The 23062-nt window shown below is 36.1% G+C and overlaps 5 protein-coding genes across 5 annotated transcripts; 3 read left to right on the top strand and 2 right to left on the bottom strand.

Moving 5' to 3' along the window:
• The first annotated feature begins 394 nt into the window (after positions 1–394).
• Positions 395–996, top strand: LOC102586613 (bidirectional sugar transporter SWEET3). Its single transcript, XM_015310112.1, has 3 exons — positions 395–483; positions 606–642; positions 753–996. The coding sequence occupies exons 1-3, from the start codon at positions 447–449 to the stop codon at positions 994–996; spliced, it is 318 nt and encodes a 105-aa protein (XP_015165598.1). The 5' UTR covers positions 395–446.
• A 70-nt stretch (positions 997–1066) lies between these two features.
• LOC107061243 (bidirectional sugar transporter SWEET3-like) lies at positions 1067–2541 on the top strand. Its single transcript, XM_015310115.1, has 3 exons — positions 1067–1224; positions 1377–1496; positions 1856–2541. Exons 1-3 carry the CDS (start codon positions 1078–1080, stop codon positions 2060–2062), a joined length of 474 nt encoding a protein of 157 aa, XP_015165601.1. The 5' UTR covers positions 1067–1077; the 3' UTR covers positions 2063–2541.
• A 693-nt stretch (positions 2542–3234) lies between these two features.
• LOC102586288 (pentatricopeptide repeat-containing protein At2g13600-like) lies at positions 3235–5488 on the bottom strand. Its single transcript, XM_006350518.2, has one exon. It carries the CDS (start codon positions 5432–5434, stop codon positions 3239–3241), a length of 2196 nt encoding a protein of 731 aa, XP_006350580.1. The 5' UTR covers positions 5435–5488; the 3' UTR covers positions 3235–3238.
• Positions 5489–6115: 627 nt separating this feature from the next.
• Positions 6116–9005, top strand: LOC102585948 (uncharacterized). Its single transcript, XM_006350517.2, has 3 exons — positions 6116–6472; positions 7300–7551; positions 8304–9005. The coding sequence occupies exons 1-3, from the start codon at positions 6116–6118 to the stop codon at positions 8700–8702; spliced, it is 1008 nt and encodes a 335-aa protein (XP_006350579.1). The 3' UTR covers positions 8703–9005.
• A 224-nt stretch (positions 9006–9229) lies between these two features.
• Positions 9230–22740, bottom strand: LOC102585612 (ATP-dependent zinc metalloprotease FTSH 11, chloroplastic/mitochondrial). Its single transcript, XM_006350516.2, has 17 exons — positions 21820–22740; positions 21187–21340; positions 20821–20913; positions 20517–20605; positions 20084–20207; positions 19151–19270; positions 18992–19042; positions 18417–18478; positions 17211–17268; positions 15987–16112; positions 15821–15901; positions 15317–15446; positions 13097–13245; positions 12452–12733; positions 10042–10131; positions 9852–9905; positions 9230–9748 (listed from the first exon to the last, which is right to left on the bottom strand). Exons 1-17 carry the CDS (start codon positions 22434–22436, stop codon positions 9587–9589), a joined length of 2442 nt encoding a protein of 813 aa, XP_006350578.1. The 5' UTR covers positions 22437–22740; the 3' UTR covers positions 9230–9586.
• Positions 22741–23062: the final 322 nt, after the last annotated feature.

The following is a 23062-nucleotide window of genomic DNA, read 5'->3' as shown; positions in this document are numbered from 1 at the left end:
AAATATTAAGTGGATAGTGGAAGTCTAGTAACATCTTCCACCAACACGAAGAACAAATTTTATTTATCTACTAAAACAAGAATTATTTAATTTTATGCCTTTCTTTTTTGCATGCATCTCAATTCTCATCCCCTCCCTCTGTCCTATTATTAGCCCAATAAAGCATTTTTAAATGGAGCATTTACAGTTGGAACAAAATTATTCCATAAAATACATTACCATGATTAGCCTCCAACCAATCTTCCACAAATTTTTCTTTTCTAACTAATTTCTTTTATTTTGAAAATGATTGATCACCTTCCACCCACAAATTTAAATACATGTAGACACACCACTTTAATCAAAACCATAGTATATATATTTATATCAGAATTCAAAGACAATTAACTACTTGCCTCTAAGCACTTATAAATTCCTCAATAATTTATTTTTTTCTCTAAAGAAAAATGGGTGAAAGATTGCGTTTAGCAGTTGGAGTAATGGGTAAACTATATTTTTTTATAATTTATATTTATATTACTTCATTTTAAATAACTAGTAATTAAGTTATACGTTACGTTCTACATGATAATTAAATTAAACGTGCATGGTTTTATTTGTCACAGGGAATGTCGCCTCCATGTTGCTCTATGCTGCACCAATGTACGTAATAAGATAGATAACCTGCTATATATAATAAATAAATGTGACATCATAATGATGTAAAAAATTCTTACGTGATGTTGTATATAACTTAATTTTTTTATCGACAGGCTTACATTTTCTCGAGTTATGAAGAAGAAGAATATTGAAGGATTTTCATGTGTACCTTACGTACTAGCATTATTCAATTGTTGTCTCTACACATGGTATGGGTTACCAATAGTAAGTTATAAATGGGAAGATTTCCCAGTGGTTACTATAAATGGAATTGGGATACTTTTGGAGATCTCATTTATTCTCATTTATTTCTGGTTTTCTTCAACTAAAGGAAAGGCAAGTTATATATATGTGTGATTCAATTTTTTTTGTATAGTATATAGTATGCATTATTATTAATTATTTTTTTGTTGTTAAAAGCAGAAGGAAGTTGCAAAAATGGTGGTGCCTATTATTCTAATATGTGTAGCGACGGGGATTATATCGACGTTTGTATTTCATGAACACCGGCGTCGAAAAGTTTTTGTAGGGAGTATTGGACTTGTTGCTTCAATTGCTATGTATGCTTCTCCTTTAGTTGTTGTGGTGAGACATTTTTCGTATTTGAATTACGATTTATATATATATATATATATACTGATAGCGTAAATGATTACATACATTTATCTAGTACGAAATAATGTTAATGTCAAACAACTTGTAAAATTTGTTTTATAATGATTACTCATGTATTGCAGAGACAAGTGATCAAGACAAAGAGTGTAGAGTTTATGCCATTTTACTTGTCATTATTCTCTTTTCTTGCTAGTGGTCTTTGGATGGCCTATGGACTACTCAGCCATGATCTCTTTCTAGCGGTTTGTTTACTATTTCCTCCGTTCTATTTTATATGAATTAATTTAACTTGATGCAGAGTTTAAGAAAGAAATAATTTTTTTAAGAAACTTGTGGTCTAAAATAAGTGATAGATACTTATATGTATGACTATAAATCATTTCATTATTACTTAATATAGAAATGTGTTATTTTTTTGAAATGGACTAAAAGAGAAAGTGAGTCATATAAACTGGGGCAGAGCCACTGAGGGAGTACTAACTTACCTTTTTAAGCTTTTATTTTCCATAAATTCAAGAATAAAGTGTATATACATGAATATCAATTTCAACCTTCTCATAATTTTCACTTGCACACAATCTTCTTTTTCTTCTATTTTCAGTCTCCAAATATGGTGGGAACACCCCTTTGTATCCTGCAGCTTATACTGTATTTCAAGTATCGAAAGAACCCTGTGAAGGAATTAGAACCACAGAAATGGCCAGATTTGGAGTATAACGATGACAAACTCAAGCAAGAATTCAAGTTAGAAGAGAAGAAAGATCAATCGATGCTCGTTGTCACTGAGAATCTCAGCACCAAGACTTAAGCAACTCTCTGGCATGTGTGTTGCAAATTGCAATCTATCTCCTTCGTGTTATAGCTAAGTATTTCATTTTTAGATAAACAGGTAGAACCTTGCTCGAATAATGGAGTAGCCATTCCACTCACCAACGATCAGAAAAGAGGACCAACAAGTACATAACATGGTGAACCATATCATATTATATATATATATACATTGTTTTGTCTGTGTGTAATCCTTTAGTTACATCTCGAGGAGTTTGAAGAACTTACATTGTGCCAGAAGCTGCTGGTTTTTTTTCTCTATCTTTTTCACTTTTGCTACAATCGACTTTCACCCAGCAATCACATTTTTAGTAAATATAATGAAAATTTAAGATCCCTGGGATAGGCAGGAGAAAGGAAATCTGCTTCAAGCTCATTCAAACAATCACTTGACAGGTCAATAGGAACCATACAATTAGTACATAATCTTGAGTTATCTCTCGTCTCATCTGTAACGATTAAGGAAAGTCTAATATCTATGAAAGTAATTGAATACAACATTCACGATAAGCATTATTAATGGACATTTTCTCTAAGAACCCCATGTAAACTATGAGCTTTTTTTCCCCAAAAAAAAGCATCAGAACAACCAAAAAAAGATCAGAATCATCCCAGGAAAGGGGATGCAGCTCCAAAAAGTAATAGTCCTACTGTTTCTTAGGAAACACCATGTAGCATATGAGATCTTTTCCCCCAAAAAAGGCATCAGACTTACCAAAAAGAAGATCAGAAAAGCATCAGAATAATGCCGGGAAAGTGGATGCAGCTCCAGAAACTAATATTCCTACTATTTCTTAGGAATATGAAACGTATACCCACTTTGTAATGGATACTGTCAGAGGATAATGAAAGAATATATACTGAGAACCCGTCAAAATTGTGGAAACGTGTATGAACAAGAACTGACAATATCCCAGAATAAAGCATCTCCTAACGCTTGAATCTATGCCTTTGAACCAAGGTATGATTTTCAAGGTCTCATATATCAAAGATTAGCCGTTGCATATCCATAACAAATCTCAGTTTTAATGCATAAGAAGTCAAACTGATTTAGCAGAAATCTATATGATGCTAGTTGCATTTATTTTTTGACACAACTAATAATTTCAATAAACACCACGGATGCTATGCATATCAACATAATCAAGAGGATTAACTAAGAGAGTAACTCACTTTCACCATATAATTTTGAAGAAGTACAATCAAAATTAATTTCGGAGTCCACATTTGCTGTTAGGTTTTCCAAAGTTGAGTAAATTATATCACAAAAAGGATGAGTTCTATTATCAACGGAGAAAAATTGAACCTTGTTGTTTAGTTCAATCCAACTATATCCAGGATCCTTTTTATACTGCAGTTTCTTCATTGCTTTCCTCACTCTCATCTTCTCCCACCACCTGCCAAATCCTGCATACATATTGGCCATGATAACACAGCCGGATGTAGACTTGGGATCCAACGACAACAGTTTTTCTGCCACCCTCTCTCCAACTTCCACGTCCATCCAGAACCAACAAGCATTAAGCAGTGCAACAAAGATAATGCTGTCTGGTTCAATAGTCATTCTGTTAACAAGCTTCTCAGCTTCATGTAAATGGCCTGATCTACCAAGAAGATCTACCATGCACGTGTAGTGTTCCAGAGTAGGTGCTATACCATAGTGTTCTTGCATTACGTGGAAAAGTCTTGTGCCTTCTCCAACCAAACCCACACAAGTACAAGCCAATAAGACACCGACAAAGGTTGCTGCATTAGGATCAATCCCTTCATCTAACATTTGGTGAAAAAGTACAAGTGCCTCAGAGCCAAGCCCATGATGTGCATACCCATTAATCAGAGCTGTCCATGCTGCTACGTTAGGATATGCAATGCTATGAAAGGATGTTTTAGCATCATTAAGGCTCCCACATTTGGAGTACATGTCAACAAGAGCTGTTCCAACATAGTTATTGGATTCAAATGGAGTCTTAATCAAATCTGCGTGAATCAATTGACCTTGTTGAAGTGAACAAAGGCAGGAGCATGCGTGAAACAGGGCAGAAAATGTTGACCTAGTTTGGCTAATTGATAATCTTCTCATGGTCGTATACAACTTTAATGCACTCTCATGTTGATAATTTTGGGTATATCCTGAAATCATAGAATTCCAGGTAACAGAATTTCCCTGTACTTTCACTTCTTCAAAAAGCTCTACAGCTTTATCGATTTCACCATTCCTTGAGTACACAGAAATCATAGTATTGATGGAAGTTAAATTTCTTTCTGACATCTCCAGAAACAACTGTTTTGACTCCTCTACTTGACCAGACATGGCATATCCTTTAATCATCAAATTGTAAACATGATCCCGCTTGATCAATCCGTTAAACAAATATCGAGCTTCCTCAATCCTGCCCGCCAAGATTAGCCCTCCAATCAGCAAGTTTGAATCATTCAAGGAAGGATTAACTAGTGCACTATAAACTAACAAAGCATCATCAAGAACCTCACAATTACAATAAAAATCAATCAGTGCACCAGAAACAGAATGATCCCACTCAAACCCAAACTTCACTACCAACCCATGAATTGTTCTTCCCCCATATAAATATCCCAATCTACCAGACACCCTCAAAACACAATCCAGAGTAAATTCATTCGGGACAATCTCAATATCCTCTCCCATCGACCGAAACAACTCTAAAGCTTTCTGGCATCCACCTTCAACCTTTGAGTATCCAGAAATCAAAGTGGTCCAAGCAACAACATCACGGGTCGGCATTTTCCTAAAAATCTCGAAAGCATCAGTTAACAAGTTACATTTAACATATCCCACAAGCATCAAGCTCCATAACAACTCATTCTCCCGATGCAATACATCGAATACCATCCTTGCCTCTTCAATTACATGACACGTTGAATAAAGATACAATAAAGCACTACCCACAAGCTGAAAACTTTGATATCCAGATTTCAAAGCTAGCCCATGAACTTGATTACCAGGATTGAGCGACTGTGATCGAGCGCAAACACTTAGTACTGAGGACAAAGTAGACTCATTCAGCTTTATACAGCTGCTATGCATTAATGAAACTAAACTTAACCCTTCACTGAACTTGTCCCATTCGGAATAACCAGAAATCATGGTGTTCCACGAGACAATTGATCTTTGAGGCATTTCGTCAAACAGCTTTCGTGCTTGTTCGAGTGAACCCTTTTTCGCTAGCTCTGTAATTGCAATGTTAGTGGAGACAACGTTGGAGATTGATGGATGCGTATTATTACTATTGCAGCACATGTTCGAGTGAAACCTCAAACTCCATTTCCAGCGGTGATGCTTCCAGGTCCCTGTAAATGAATGCCTTATAATCATTCTTTGTATTTTTTTACTATCCCTTCTGGACAAATAAATGTTCTTAATATATGATATTTTTATAAAATTAATGTATAAATGACACTATTCTTTCTATTTTTTATCATTAATAGTTATTAGTCTTGAATGTATATATTTGATCAACATAAAAAAGAAAAACTAAGTAGAAGTAACTAATTTTTGTTTTTTCGTTAAATTAATTAATCAAAACAAATTAATTCATATTCATAAATTGAAAAATTGATTTTAAGAGAACACTAAATAAATGTACAATGATAAACTTACTTAATTTTATAAGAAACATGAAATCTAAAATATAGCAACAAGAAACATGAAATCTAAAATATAGCAACGTAACTAAATAGAAATGGAGGGAATATAAAATAAGGTGTAGTGATAGAATTGCTCAGTTATCGATTCCAATAACTCAATAATATATAACTATAGTTCAAGTAACAACGTAGCACTAAACATAATCAGTATTCAAAATTTAACTTTTAAAATAATCGTTTGATCAACACGTGTTAACCACTGGTTACCGTTGACGCTTTCATGCAGCATGCAGAAAGCCACGTAACCCCCCACCCCCCACACCCCAAGTTAACTCCTAATTTCCTCTATGAATTCTTCACAGAGATTTCAATTCGTTCCTCGTCTCATTCAAACAACAAAACAATAATAATGGTGAAATTAGCATCGGCGCGAGAGATGCGATTGTACGGGCCGAGGTTAACCCGAAACCGATTCGAGTACATCAACGCGGGTCTATACTTGTTCGCTACCATATTGCTGGTGGGTGGGTTCGCTGCTCAGTTCTCGAACGAGCAATTGTCCGGTTTGGTTCTGTTGCTGATAGCGTTGGCGGTGATTGTTGTAGTGAATGTGCATGATCTTCTAGCTCACCTCGCTGGAATCGACTATAGATTTCTATTTCTCGGATTTGACCCGCAGCTTGCCCTCGTCGAATTCGCTGTGCCGGTAGTTCAGTCCGTAGGAACAATTCTCAACTTCTTAGCCATTCTTTTTCTCTTCACTCAGGTAATTGTAACTCCCTCTGTTTTAATTTATTTGTCTTAGTTTGTTAAAAAAAAATGTGTCACAATACTTATGATTACGAGATTAAATGACATTTTGTTACATTCGTCACAAAATTCAAAAGTTTTTAAAACTCGATGGACTTTATGTCTAAAGTTACAAATTGGAACTCAGGTGCTAATTCATTTGCTTTATATTTCTTCTGTTTCATCGCTTTCATCGTTAAAAACATCACACTGAATTCTAAGCAATCATTTTATAAGAGGGTGTTTGATTGGAAAAAGGAATACCTTTTTTTTTTTCTACTATACCTTGAGAGAAGGAGATTATAAGGTGGAGAATCGAACCCTCACTTATTAAGGGGGTCAAAATATAAAGTAAAAAAGCAAATGCTCCTATCAAGGATAGAACACACAACCTCAAACAATGTAATTTTGACCTATATATACAATGTAATTTTCCGACGCCTTGCCCTAGGGTAGCTCTGCCCCTGGATCATCCGGTATGGGTAGGGGAGACGGAAAAAAAATGTCTAATGTACCGAAATTTCATTTACTACATTCTTTTGAAACGGACTAAAATGAACATAATAGCCTTGTAACTACCACAATGCCAAACTTGAACCCATTGACAAGATCACTATACCACTGGCACAAATTCAGCCTATGCCGCTATAAGGAGGTGTCTGGTCTTTCTTTAACAGATAAAGAAGCCAAGAATGTGATACAGGGATTAGTAATTTTGCTTTGCTGGCTAAATATAACATTGAATATTGGCTATGTAGCTTCAGTATAACTTCATCTGATCTTGTATTTAATTCGTTTGTGAAGGCAGAAAAGGGGTATGGCAATTACAAAATGGAGAAGCAAGCTGTGAGTCTGCTTATTGCTGGCCCTGCTCTATGGCTGCTTGGTTCAATCCATAACTCGTGTCAGATTTACGAAAGAGCGGATGGGCATGTCCAAATCTTGCAACAAAGTGTCAACATCCCCTTCTTGTTGGGCAGTTTACTGTTTCTGGTAGGATCACTCCTCAATTGGAGAGAGCAGTCGGGATATGTCCACCATGGCTTGAAATTGTTAGTAAGTAACCAACATTTTTTTACAATTATCAATACGGAAAAATCTGTTTATGGACTTACCATCTAACTCTTTTATACCACCTATAATGATCATAAAAAACGTATATATCAACCCACGTTTAAAGGGAAAAAAAAGGTGGCTTTCCATAAATACTCGCAAGGTAGGGTTGATGCCTGCATCTCCCGTAACCATGCTTGCAAGTTCCGCCGCAGAAACTAAACTCTCATTCTTGCTCAGTTGCTCTTGAAAAAAAAAAAAAAAACTATTTCTCTTTAGTTAGTTTCCCCGACCTTAAGACCCTCGTCTGGGAAGCATGATCAAGTAGTCTAAGAATAAGAATGGTCTTTAATTACTAAACTATAGGATGTGCATACTCAGAAAGGCCTGACCCTGTCAACCAAGTATCAAAAAGAAAGAGAAGAGGAGAGAAGGAAAAGTTGTATTTTTGGCAACATTCTAGGAGTCGCTTAACCGTTGGATGTTATGAATAGATTCTATAGTAGTAGTCCTATCAGTAAGATGAAGTGATTACTGAATAAGTTGATACAGAGGTTCCGTATAGCCAATCCAACTTTTGGATCTGAGACATTCTATTTGGTTGGTATACTTTTAGCTCTGTCTATATCTTTATACTTCTTGTAGGCTTATGACATAGAAAACACTATTAATATACTAACGAGCAGTACAATCTCTTGCACACCTTTTGTGCAGTTCGATCAACTAACTGTTGAGGGACTTGTGAAATGATGCAGAGTGAAGACTGGATGTTGTTCGGGTTATTTGGGAGTTTATTGCTGTTCATTGGAGGATTAATGAATGTGGTAAAAGTGTTCAAGATGCAACAAATGAGTGGATTGAGGCTAGAAAAGCTACGAGGCGGAGCACAAGACCGATTGATACAAGAAAGGGAGGGGCAAATGCCACTGCTAATAGAAGAGCAAAGACGAAGGAGACAGTCATCGGTGGAGGAGGGGCAAATGCCACTGCTAATAGAAGAGCAAAGACGAAGGAGACAGTCATCGGTGGAGGAGGGGCAAATGCCACTGCTAGTAGAAGAGCAAAGGCGAAGGAAAAAGTCGCCAGTGGAAGAAACAACATCCTCTACCGTTGCCCCAACTCCTTACAAGGATGTTCTTGTTGGTCAGGCTTGAGAGTTAATGACTCTATATGCAGCAATTGGACAGTCGTGCGCCATGAGGCTATACAGAGGATTTGCAATTTAGCTCATTCTTGCTGCCTTATATATGGTGCTGATTTACGTGCTTATTGACAAAAACTGTTGAGGGGTGGTTTGGCATACTATCACACGATTGTTTAATATACGTGAATTTGATGTTGTTGAATAATGTGGATCATGATCACGTACATATTTGATTCAAAGTTAAGTATGGGTCATAGGGACACTGGCCAGATGTTACATTTGTTATGTAATCTCGAATTTTGGTTTTCCCTAATGCAGAGCAAGGGGTGATTTACTGTTGAAAGACTTGATACAGTATAGAACATTACTCTTTATCCAATATATGATATCACGTAAATTGAAGCAGAATTACTTTCTTAAATTATCGAATTCAAACCTAAAGCAGAACCAAATGAATCTCCAGAAACTCGAGAACAAATCAGTTAATTTGTTCAGATGAGATAGCATTGAAAGGAGCAGAATTAGTAAATCCTAGAGTATGGTGTTAAGTAGGATATCCTTATTCCCAGTATAATAAACAGATATACAATTCCCAAGTTTACATGCAAAATTTTGCCCAATAGAGGGTATATAAAATTAAAAAACGGTTGACAAAGAAAACGGAAAAAAGAAATTTTGGAAGTCCTACTAAGGCGTACAACACTACTGAAGCTACACCTGTTTTGTATGCCAGGAAATGGAAGTCCTAAAAATATGTTACAACACAAGGGGAAAGAAAAAAAAATAGTGAAGACCTGTAAGTGAAATAATCAAAACTAGTGCTCCGTATACACTGTACATAATAGCCCCCTACACCAGTTGAGATGATCACCCATGGAAGAGAAAGCCATATATCTAAACCAATGCGAGAGTTTCTTCGTCCTGAGGCTGCTGCTGCTGCTGTTGTTCAGAGAGCCGGTCTTCAGAGAAAGGGAGAAGAATCCGCCTTATATCTTCTGAAGTCAATGTTTCGCACTCTAGAAGGGCAGTTGCCAGAGTGTGTAGAGCCTTTTCATGCTGCATTGAAAAAGAAAATCACAGATAAGCTTATGCTAACCGAACCTAACAGGTTTCTGCCAGTTAGTATAGCTCTATGATCATTAAGATATGTAAGACAAACCTTCTTTAGGAGGGCCTTTACGCGATCATATGCTTCTCTTAGAAGTTTGACCACCTGTGCATCAGAAGAACAAACTTATAAGAGCTTATCAACCCAAATAAAAAACATACTAGAATACTATGACTTAGAAATTCTTCATCAGGTCAGTTGTTACAAAAAAAAAAAAATTAAACTCGAGCTAAGCACATACCTCAGCATCCATACGTGATTGCATTTCAGCACTTGGCCGCTCTTTGATGTGAACAGGTCCAATTGCATCACTCATCCCACAGGATGATACCTACAGAAAAATGTGGTACTGTCACACACTTGTAACAGAAAGCTTCATTCTGACAAATTTAATAACATCATTCACAGCTGAATATATACATTAGCCAGACAAAGAAAACGAAGAACCAACTCTTTTTTACTCTTCCTATAAAGCAGGTCCGGAGAGGAACCCTCTCAAGGCAGCTTTTGCCTGTGGAGAAGCTACGTCTCATGTGGGGTAAATCCTTATGAACTTCTAACTTATGTCTAGTGCAAAATACTCCCACACCATAGACATCGGGAGGGTATGGTTGCTTTCTTTTTTCTCTTTCCACCACGTTGGGTTATGCCTAGGTTACAGAGATGTTAATTTTACTTATATTAACAAATAGTAGTAGATGGAGGAAAAGGAACTAAAGGTGATACAATTTTCTCTGAGAAAAACTGAACGACAGTCCAAGGAAAGCTAAAATGACTTTGAACATTGAAGTTTCAGATCGGCAAGACTCAATTTTCTGAGCCCAGCATAGCACCTTCAATCGACAGATTTAGTTATCTTTCTGATCATTTGAGTTTCACATGGGACAATTTTTTCTTCATAACATCATCAGTTAGGTAACTTCCTTAAGAAACCTGCAATCCAAAGGTCTTGATGTTCACATAAATATTATTTTTCTTTATGCAGTTAGCTGGCGAGAAATCAAAATGGGATAAGCACTACCCCGTATAATGTTGTCGAAAAATAAGACATTCTGGGTTAACAAATTCTGGCATATAAATGCAGCTAAAACCCAAATCAGCAACTTAAAAGAAGGCTTAAGTCATCCACAGCCCCTTAAAGTTGTCCGTATATTTCATTTGAACACCTCAACTACAACATGTACCTATTGAACACTTCTACCGAGTCGAATTAGAACCATTTTAGCATTTTTTTGACAATCAGTTAAAAATATAAAATGAGTGTAGTACACTCGCGCTGACACGGCAAATTGTCAAATAAACGATATATATGTGGCATTTTGAGTCAAAATAACAATTACTACACCATTATGACAAAAACAAAGGAAAAACTCTTCAACTTTTTTTTCAAAATGCTGCTGTACATCCACCATTATCATCGCCAACATCACCCATCGTTTTCTCTTAATTCAATTATGGAAAAAATCGAAGGAAAGTCAACAATTAATGGTGGAATTGAGCTATTTTAGTGACGAAATTTTCTAACTCTGAAAAAGGAAATCCAACAATTAAACTTTTCTTCATTTGTATGAATCAACAATGGCAAATCATTAGATTCAAAAAAAAAAAATTAAAAAGAAGAAGAAAGAAGACGTCTAATGCTGCTCATCGAACCACCTTTTTTTTTCTTGTTCTTTACCATATATCAATAATGGTAGATTTAGATTTTTTTAAAAAATAAAACATCTAATAGTAAAATAATGTTCTAAGATCCGGAGGGAAAAAAGAACAAAGTGAAACATTAATGGTAGAGGTGGTGGAGTTGTTTAAATTGCAATTTGTAACTTTGCTTACTTTCATAAATCGACAAAGATTCAGTTCTAGATCTGAAGGAAAAAAAAGGTACAAGAGATACTAGATATTAAGAAATAAAATGACTATGTGGCAGCGTTGATGGTAGAGATGTTGGTGGTTGCTCAAAAGATGAGGAAGAAATGGATGTGATGGCAGCGATAAATGACAATTTTTTTTAAAAAAATAATGATAAAGGTAAAGGAATTGGAGTGACTAGAAAAATACAGAAGAACAAGAAGAAGTATGATTGCAATGGCAACGGCGATTGCCGGAGAAATTAGTGATGGCAAATAAGCACAAAGAAGAAGAAAGCGACTGTTTTTTTTTTATTTAAAAAATATCTAACTAAATGCTTTCACGCGCTCATCAGCCGTGAATCACATTCAAAATGCCATGTAGGCAAAAAGTGCTCAAGTGGTATAAATTTGAGGTCCTAGAAATGTTCAATAGGTACAAGTCTTAGTTGAGGTATCTAAGTGAATTATGCGGACAACTTTAAGGGGCCGCATATGACTTAAGCCTTAAAAGAAATCATGCAGCCAGTAAGAACACCAGATTTAATCTGCATGCATACATTGAAATATGTAGGCATGTAATTGCTGATAAGCAAAAACGAAACTGGGAAACAACTTTTTCTCATAGCTAATATTTGTAATACATGATGATCCATGTACTTCTAAACTGTTCAAGGCGTCTTTAAAAAAATCCTTGTTTAGTGAACCCCAGAAACAAAAAGGGAAGAGGAAAGAAGTATTTTTACTACATAAATTGACAATTTTACTCACTATAATAGACATTAATATGTAGCGAAATCGTACCATGTATTGAGCAAGTTCTGTAGCTGTGTGTAGGTCACTACTAGCCCCAGTAGTTACATTGTCTGGACCAAAGACCAGCTCCTCGGCTACTCTTCCTCCCATACAAACATCAAGCCGTGCTAACAACTGCTTTTTGCTGATTGATGTCTCATCATTTGAAGGAAGCTGTGTAACCATTCCCAAAGCAGACCCACGTGGCATGATTGTAGCTTTATGTATTGGATGTGCGCCTTCAGTATTCAAGGCAACAATTGCATGGCCACTCTCGTGATATGCAGTTAGCTGAAAAAGATGATATTTACCATAATGGTGATTAATATATCTGGGATATTGTAACATGTCCACTACAGAACAAGGACAGGAAAACAAGGTGTTTATCCATTAAGCAAGCATCCAAAGAGTCCTTTAATTTTACTATACAAGAGGTTGACCAAGATTCTGCACAGCATTCAGAAAATACAAACTTGATGTTTTGAGGCCCAATAAGTTTTTATATTCTAAAGAATTTTGCCTGTTCATAAGCATGTAAAATCAAATAACTATATAGATTACCGAAATTCGATGCCTGATGACAAATCAAATCAAACTTACAAGTGAGTTACCGGATACAAACATGAACATATTTTTCATAATAGAGCAGAATACCTTTTTTGAGTCTTCTGAAAGGAACATGGTTTTGCGTTCTGTTCCCATTATTATTCTATCTTTTGCAAACTCCAACTGTGATGCATTTAGCTTCTCAGCACCTTCAACAGCAGCCTTAATGGCAGCAATATTCACCAGATTTGCCAAATCTGTTTCAAACAGAAACTGTTAGTAATATACCCATATTGAGAAAAGAACCAGGTTACGATCACTCGAATTAACAGTTCCTAGAAAAGGTGGTAGAATGTAATTTTAGTATTTAAATGTCGTGTTACAAGAGTGATGTCATTAGTAAAATATAGTCCCACATGAAACAAATATCATGTGTTTTGAATTTGACACCTATAATATGTGTTTCTTGTATGCCACTATCATCAGGTGTTCATTATTTTTCTCTTTTAGTTTACACATGATATCAGAACCAAACTTTGGTAAGCTCACTCACAATTGTTTTTTCTTAACATTTCTATCACTCCAAGGTTCTTTCTCTAAAAACAGCATTGAGCTTATCGAATCTACTTTTGGTCTCAACTCCAGCTGTTACTCAGCTTAGTAAATCTACTCTCTCTCTCTGTTCTATCATCTACTATCGAATCTACTTTTTCTCTCAACTCCAGGCCTACTCCTCAGCTTGGTAAGTCTACTCTCTCTCTTTTCTTTTGTCTACTTCAGCCACACCCTTGTGGTGACACTTCGTCTTCTCCCCCAACAAAAATGCACAAAGTCAGGTAAATAATAAAAGAAAATGAAGGCAAAATAATCTTTAATCCAGGAGCAATTTCAAGAATTGATTTAACACATGATGGAGGCTGTTGAAATATTTATCAGTCCTACATTGGTTGAGAAAAGGTTTCCAAAGGATTTATAATGATTCTTGTCTACTCCACCCATTGGGTTAAGATTTTGGTGTGAATTTTCATGTGGCATCACAGCCAAACTTTGGTGAGCCTGTTTCCGTAATTGCTTCTCTACCTATTATTTTCTCAACCAGGCTTCTCCCTCTCAATCCAGCCATCAACCACTAATTTTGCTAGAGACTCACTCCTCACTCCCCTGAGCCGCTCTCTATCTCTATTTACTCCAAATCTCTCTCTCTCTCTCTCTCTCTCCACACTAGGACAACTCTTCAATTCATTGAGTATACTCTATGCCTACCAGCTTGTTGAGCCTATCTCTACTTCCACATTCAATTTTTGATCTTTCCCCACAAAAGAAGTCTCAATTTCCAAAGGCCAAACAAATTCTCGAATGATTCTGGACTACTCCATCCATAGCCTCAATGATAGAGTTGAAATACCCATATTCCCCTTCACAAAACGCATATGAATGCTCGGTTTTTCACTTGAGCAAGTGAAAAATTGTTGACTCTACCTCACTCCTTACCACCAGCCCAAACCCCTCTCTGTTTTTAAGAATTCAAGTTTTATTTTTAATCTGGTGACTCAATTGATACTATGATAAAAAGAAATTGTTATAGAAATTATAATCCCATCTTACCCCAAAAGTAAACAAATTATCAGAATCATCATTCATCTAACCCTTTCATAAGTAATTGGTACTTTAATTCTCACATATTTACTTCAGTCAAATGCCCAATCTCCCAATATTATAATCCGCCCAGATCCCTAGGGAACATGACAATTAGTAACCGTGAAATGATGTATCAATAACACCACGATTCCATCGGTCAATAACAGTAATATGATGTATCTAGGCTAGGAAAAAACTCCGGCATTAACCAACAGTAAATTGTCAAAAGAAGTTCATAAAGCAATGTTACCGCAAGGAAACAATGCACAAAACAATGGACACAAGAATACAATTTGTTCCAAATTTAATCTAGTTCAGTGATCTGATAAGAAAAAGTATAAATTAGTGCTCTTATTCATGTATTTGGCTCATGAACTTGCATAATATTTACTTTTTTTACATCCCGCATCCATGAACTTTACTTTCACACGTCCAGAGTTATTTTGAGGAGTAATCCATGTCTAGCAGATTGGATAAATGATACAGCCAACTTCACAAATCCAATCTTCTTTTACCAAAATATTTAAAAAGTCATAAATAGAATCCACGTAACAGGATCATCCATTTCAATCTTGAAAAAGGTAGTATACCATCTCAGTAGACATCAATTTTAGGATAAAAAAGATTCACATTATATGGAAACTTAACCAAAAGGAAATGAACATAAAATAAAATGGGCATTGCACTTGCCTGCTCCATTGAATCCTGGTGTTCCACGAGCAATCGCATTCACATTGACATCATCACTAACTGGTTTGTCTTGCAAATAAAGCTCTAAGATCTCTTGACGACCCCGCACATCTGGATTGGGAACCACAATCTAGAAAAAGTTGTTTTGATGTTAACAGCATGATGATAAACTATATTTATAGAAGAAAAATACAATAAAATATTCCTCAAATTCATCACTTAGAATGTGTTTTTCCAAAAGGAGGATAAAAAGTCGTTCAACAAAATTCAAACTTAGGTCTCATTTGTTTGCCCTTATTGGAGATCTGAATGGTTCAAACCTTAGGTCATTTAGTGCATTTTGTTTACATTAAGAGTTAAGCACTTATTTGGTCTGAATAGGTCTTAATCATTAAGATCTTGAACAAAGTCTTAATATCATCAAGAGGTATTTTTGTGTGGATATCTGGAAGACTGGAAGTAGGAAAGCAGCCGAACAGGATGGAAAAGTTCCAGAAGACTTACATGCCTATCAAATCTACCGGGTCTTGTCAAGGCAGGATCAAGAATATCAGGCAAGTTTGTCGCAGCCATCAATATTATGCCCTGTAAAATGAGTCAAAAGTACACTTCAGTTTCAAATTCAGGAGAGATATTCATAATTCAGATACTTTAACTTCAAGACGTTTACCTCATTTTGCTCAAAACCATCCATCTCAACAAGTAATTGATGCAGTGTTTTCTTAGTGTGCCCTTCCCACTGCTTTCGAGTTGATCCAACAGCATCAATTTCATCAATAAATATGATGCATGGAGCCTAAAAGGGAGTCAGACACATGAAAATTAGAAAGCAGTTCCAGGAAACTGATTGAGCTTCTTGAGAAAGGGAAACAGACATCAAATCCTTTCCTGCTCCAAGTACAATGACAATGAGAGGACAAAGCAAATTATCTCACATGATAGATATAGTAACATGAAGCAGAAAGAGGACTTCCAACTTCCCATTAGGTTTTAACAGTTATTTAACTAGGAGTTCTTTTTATTTTGCATTTCAGACGGAAATAGCAAGTTTAACAACAACAAAATTCAAGGCAGATACTACGGCATCATTCCCCTTAAGCTTTGTTAATTCAAGCAAACAAGAAAGTTACTTTCCTAGTACAGCAAAGTCTTAATATCAAAAAATGGAATACTAGCAACTGTTTTGTTTGGAGTTACCCAAAACCTCCTCTTTCATTAGCTGAATTCATTGTTCACTCCAAACTCTTGATTTAAGAAAGGTGAAAACTCCTTTTTCCCATTGATGAAGGCACATTCTATATGGACAGCCCAAATTGGAAGTATGTCAAATGATGACAGACAGGCAAGTATTAAAGTGCCTGCAGCTTCATAAATCATAGAGGAGACATTCATAACCAATTATGGGTGATCTCACAGTTCTTGTACTATGTAACTCGAACAAAAGTTTATTTCAGAGTGTTAAGGAATGAATGCAGTCTTATTCATTGTAATATACATAAAAAGCATAATTATAGGAATTGATAACAGATCTATAGGATTTTCCTTTTAAATTCTTTCCATAGTTAGGATTCTATGTATATGTGTATATGCTTGCTACTACATGGAATAACATATCAATTTTTCTCCCGTATCTTCTGCTACGCATAGATTAATAGGCATGCACACTTTATGAAACATGCAAGATAAGTTCTATGCACACAGAGAACATATTGCTTCACAATGGAACCACTTGAGCAAAAGTGAGCTTTTCAAGCATAACTGAGCACTGACTGAAAATTTTCAGTCCAGTGTTTACCTCTACACTGTACATTTCACATGATTTTGCTCTGATCTGTAAAAGCAATTTTCTTTATAAACCACAATAAGTAAGTGATGTATGTATAATCTATCAAACCTTCTTCTTAGCAGCTTGAAACAAAGATCTCACACGCCGAGCACCAACTCCTACAAACCTAAAAGAATGTAAAATTACCCAGCCAAGTTAATTAGGTTGTTAGGTAACCAGCTGTAAGATCTTGAAAAGTGAGAATAGTTGGCCAACAATAAAAAAGAAACAAAATAATAAAGTGCACAATATCAGACAGTGTGTTCTAAGAAGGACAGAAGGATGGACTTCCATAGTAAAATCATGCTGCAAGTGACTATCCAACCAGTCATCAACTTCTTTGGTCATGAAAGAACATATGGTAAGTTAAAAGACTTTAACAATATTTCTTGCTTAACTTGGCTGGTAGCACCTGAAGCATGCTTGACACACCACGCTGTACCCGATGCCCTCATGCGAAAAGAATATTACAGATTCTAATCACCTATTTCTGCTTTGCAACTTCACAAGTCGACTCTGGTACAGTTCTCCCCTTTTTGTAAGTAAAGTGAGCTGTGCTAAAGTCAACCATGGAGCAGCTAGAATGCTGGATCAGGAGCAGACTTGACAAGGAATTTTTTTATCTTCAAATACTTGACAAGGAAACTAAAGCTGCCTATAGCACCATTCCCACATGAATTTAGTTGGACACTTCGAGGGAAAGGATTCCCAATTTTTTAGGGAAAAGATGCAGTATCTTTAGCACACTCTAGATCGTCTTCTGGGGTAAAATGGTATCATGCATGAAGTGGACTTAATCATAAGTATGTATGTTTGGACATAATTTTTGCTAACTGTGATTATGTGTGTACACTTTGTACCATCTTAGAGCTGGAATAGATCAACAAAATCCTACTTGTCAGGTGTCCAGGAAAAAAGATCTGCCCTACTATAGCTATTGGCCTACCTTATCCAAATTTAGACATATTTTCATGCATAGGCTTGCGCACAATTACCAATCCTCTCTTCACAGTTAAAAGTTAATATGACAAACTGTGATATCAATGACAGATATCATTCAATTCCCTAGATGCTGGAAGCAAAATACTGCAGATGTGTACATAAAATGAACAAAAACTGACTAAGGTAATTTTCTAAGCACCAAGCAACTTGCTACCCCTGAGAAGAAACTGAGCTTCTTCTAGAAAGTAAGAGGAGCTCACAAATCATAAGTTTCTCTCACATATTGGATACAAACATGACCAAGTTATGAGGTAGAGAAAGTAGTAAACATACATTTCTTCAAATTCAGAGCCTGCCTTATAAAAGAAAGGCACCCCTGCTTCTCCAGCGATAGCCTTCAAATCAAGATAATTAAGCAGGATTAGCATAAGTACATGCTTATGTTTACATAATTAGAATGCAGAATTAGAAAGCAAAGGTCATATTATGAATGAAGGGAGAATGCAGAACAAAGAACTTAGCCCAAAGAAGAGAACAAGGTATAGAAGAGAAATCTTTAACTAATTAAAAAAGGACCAATGCTGACACTTGCGAATTTATTCAAGAGCAGAAAAAATAACTATGTTTTTGTAATTACAAGGAATAAAAATCTTATATGATTTTTCTGTATCAGAAAGAGAGAAGGATTAGTAAATTTTACATCACCAAATAGGAAAAGGAAAGAGAGAAGAAACTGCTCAACCAGAAGACTCACAATTCACAACTAACAAGAAGAAATTGCATCTGAATTTGATTATAGTTGGAAGTGCGCAATGCATCTGAAGATATAACAAAGAACACTGCTAGCCGACACATGGAACATCCAATGTGGACAACTACTTCAGCATAAAATGTAATCAACAGCTTACCTTGGCAAGGAGAGTTTTTCCTGTTCCAGGTGCTCCAGTCAAAAGAATTCCCTAAAAACGAGACAATTATTCCATCAGGAAAAGCATAGGGGGTGTTTTACATAAAAGGAAGCACACTACCAATAACAAGCCAGGATAAACGGGCATAATAGCGCAAACCTTCGGCAACTTTCCTCCAAGCCGAGTGAACTTAGAAGGATTTTTTAGGTACTCAACAACCTCCTCAAGCTCTTGCTTAGCATCATCACAACCTTTGACATCCTTAAACGTTTTGACATTCTGCATCCAAAAGAAAAATAGATAAACAAAAACAACTGCAAGATCCAAATCCCCGAACAAGAAAAGTCATACTTTTCCCAATCTCTATTGGACAATCAATGGAAGAAAAATGCAAACTCTAGTATTGACTAGCACTATAGCGTAAGTGTGGAGGTTCAAGTCCATCCAACATCTTTCTCAAGCACCAACACATTAATCTAAAGCTGAACTAAGTAAATAACCCAACAAGGACTATTAGTATTTGTCTATTGAAAACATTCCAATCAATGAGCCTCGAGAGCATCATTTCTACAGGGTTGGGTCTTAATACCCAAAGAGAGAATGTTTTACAAACTTTAGAAGTTGTTAATAGTTCGAGTGAGCTAATACTCAAAGAGTTACTCCTGAAACAGCTGGAAGATTAAGAGAACCAAACAACCAAGACCAATGACGCATGAACATTTATGTTAATATACTATATAATTGATATGGAAGTAAGTTACATAAGGCATAGCATGGGATAAAAGAGATACTTGAAGCTGTTCCTACTTCCCCTTTCCAAGTTAGTCTTTATTGATCACTGGTGGATGTCCGATAATGCAAGAAAATAGAAAATAAAAAATGAGACGCCTAAATCCCCAAATCCTAGGGACACGGACTCCTTTTTCTAATACCAAAACGAGGAACACAAACAAACTAGATATTTCATACTATGACAAGAATTAAAAAGTAAAATAGAATAAAATTAGCTTCCAAACCCTTTAATCACATAGCACATCATAAGATTGGTGCAGAAGACAACCTACATGTAATATCTCCAGAAAGAAAACAAACCTTCTCAGGCATTATTTCTTTATTCAATTCTTTCGGGGCATAGGATGAGCTTGAACCAACACCTGAAGCTCCTATCCCACCTAAGCCACCAATATATTTCTGAAGTGCAGTAGCACCCATTATCCTGAAAAAAAGATTGTACTCTTTTCTTAGTAAAAATATAGAAGAATAAGACTAAATAACTGCCAACGAAAGACAAAAGAAGTTACCTAAAACAAGGAAAGAGAGTGAAAACTAAGATAACAATAGAGACAAATCAGTTAATATGCTAACTAGCACAGTAGCAATCACATAAAATAATCAGTGCACAACCCCCCTGCCACAAACAAACTCCCAGAAAATCTGGAGAAAAGGGCAGGACTATATATCTAGAGAAATTACTGGGCCTCATTTCTGTGAATGCAGAATAGTAAATTCAAGAAGATAAGCTTACCAGACCAAGCCAATGGCAATAGTGAATATGATAGTTGAGAGAAACTCTTGCGCGAAACGTGATGATCTGTTTGAAACTTTAGGATCAACCTACATGTGAAAATAAAGAATTCTGGGTAAACAACATGCACGCACAAAAGCATGACCCAACAAATGAACAAAGTAATTATGAGCAGAGTCAATGGAAGCACCAATAGCCATGGTTTCATATTTAACTGTTAGTAACACTAGTTTTAGGTATGATGCTTAAGATGAACATTAGACTCCTTGTCTTAACAGAAACTGCAGTGCTGAGAGTATCTTACCATCACAACATGTAATGGCTGCTTCTCGGAAATGCCAGGATTTAAAAAGGGTTCATCCATGTTCCCTGATGCCCGTTGCTTCAACTCTTGCAACTATAATTTTATTCCATTAATCATCAAAAAAGAACACCAAATCAAGAGACAAGTGCAGTACAAATTACAGGAGTAAGTAGAATATCTAGAGTTCAGAATGATTTCTTTCACTCTAAAAAATAGAAGCACTTAGAATGAATTAGGACTGATTGGGATAATCAGGAACCCGAAACATTCGTTATTTAGTGTCAAACATTAAAATGGTTTGTTATCGCATAGGTGGCATTGCCAATAGACACAAAAACCTGAAGGTATTATATGATCAACAATTACCAGTGAAGGAAGACTGGAAGGCTTTCCAGATTGCTCATCAGGTAGATATTCAGCAATAGCATTTGTAGCCACAAGAGCTCGCATATATTCTGCAACTCCTCTACTGTCTACAGCATGAGCTCTCTGCTCAAAGCGCCGAATGACAGACTCAGGGCTAAGGTTAAAAAGATAAAGAGAACAGTGAATACTCTCTAAAAATAAATTTGTGTAGCTAAGGTAACTTATAAACAAACCTAAAAAGGGGAACAAAAGTAACCCAAAGTGATCAGGTGAAAGACTCCAACACAATAATTCACAGGAACTGACAGGCTGCATAATTGTTTAGCTACATCACATATGATTCTCTTAGTTTGTAATTAAAATAGTGAGAGTCGCAACTAGGCAGATCAATCAAAAGCATCCATGAAAACAATGACCACATTAAACAGCTTTGTATTTATCTTCTTCATGATATAGGCAAAGATTGTAAAAATGTAGTATCCTAGTCATTCCACCTCCCCTAGAGAAAAGCACCTTAGAAATCAGTAGTGAACACACACCATTCCTCATAAAAAAAGATAATTTACTATTATCTACCTCCACTAGATTCTGTCACTGGTGCAGATGAACTAAGTAAGGCAGACCAAAGTTTACCTGTGCTTGTTGAGTTCAGCAAGCAAAGCACTCTGCATAGCAGCATCGTTCGGATTTGCATCGGCATCCGCTATCAATCTCTCCAGACGTTTCTCTTGCTGCCAAAACGGCCACCAGCTAAACCAATCCGACAGCAAAATATTCTCAAACCCTTTCTTCACCTTTGCAAATACCCCCATCAAAAAAACCAGTATAGGCAGTTTTTTCTTCAGTTCATCATTGTCCACCAAAACCTCAGATGATTCCACATGACCGGCTTCATTATCAGAAACATTATTCACAACTCCACCATTCGAGTCAATGGAAGAATTTTGAACGAAACCAATCTCAACAACAGATGGTTCATTGAATTCTAGGGGTTCAATCTCCGGAATAGAATTGTCATTATTAGATAAGGTAAATTCCGATGAGGAATCGACTTGTTCAGGATTCAATGTACAATGAAGCAGTAAATTGTGGCGGCAAAATCGAGTCTTGAAAGGAGTAGATGCAGTTGTAGATAAACGAAGACGGGATAAAGGGTTGGAGAAAGAAATGGACCGAACATGTTTTGAGGAAGAAAAATGGAAAAGAGGAGGTAAAGGCTTGAAGAGAAGAGAAGCTTGAAGAGTGGTCATGGCTCTTCTTTCCTTAAGATTAGATGCTTTAGGGTTTAAAGAAGAAGAAGGAAGAAGAGATACTTTGGGTTGAACTCAATCCAAAGACTTGAAGATTCTTTACTGCAAAAGAGAGGATTTTTATTATTTTTTTGGTTTCTTGCAGAGAGTAACAACACAATTCTCTTCTCCCTTTTGTTCTCACTATGGGAATTAGAGAGATGAAGGGATTGGGTTATTTCTTGTTGGAATTATAGAGCAAACAAGAAAACCTTATCTCTACTCAAATTGGCGCTCTTCTTCTTGTGGCCTCTATAATTTCACTTATTTTTTGAAAAATAGTATATACGTAGCTATTTTGAGATTTTCAGTATGGCAACTGGTCATTTTCATATCCCAACGGCAAAGTTCATTACTTTTAGGTTCTCTTAAGTGGACTATCCTTCAGGATTGAAATGAGATGCACCAATTGGAGAAGCCAAATTCTTTTTCTTTTTCATCATCTCTTGAGAAGTTCATTTGCTGTGTTTTAGCTTTGGCATAATTTGGAGTTCGAAAACCATTAGAAAAATTGTTACTTTACGTGTTTCTTTCGACAACATAAATCAAACACGATTTCAAAAATATTCCAACCAAACTAAGTTCGC

This window comes from Solanum tuberosum, unplaced genomic scaffold (assembly GCF_000226075.1).
Source record: "Solanum tuberosum cultivar DM 1-3 516 R44 unplaced genomic scaffold, SolTub_3.0 scf00126, whole genome shotgun sequence".
Lineage (NCBI taxonomy): Eukaryota > Viridiplantae > Streptophyta > Magnoliopsida > Solanales > Solanaceae > Solanum > Solanum tuberosum.
Note: the sequence above shows the minus strand (reverse complement) of the source record. Positions and strands in the feature narration are given on the sequence as shown.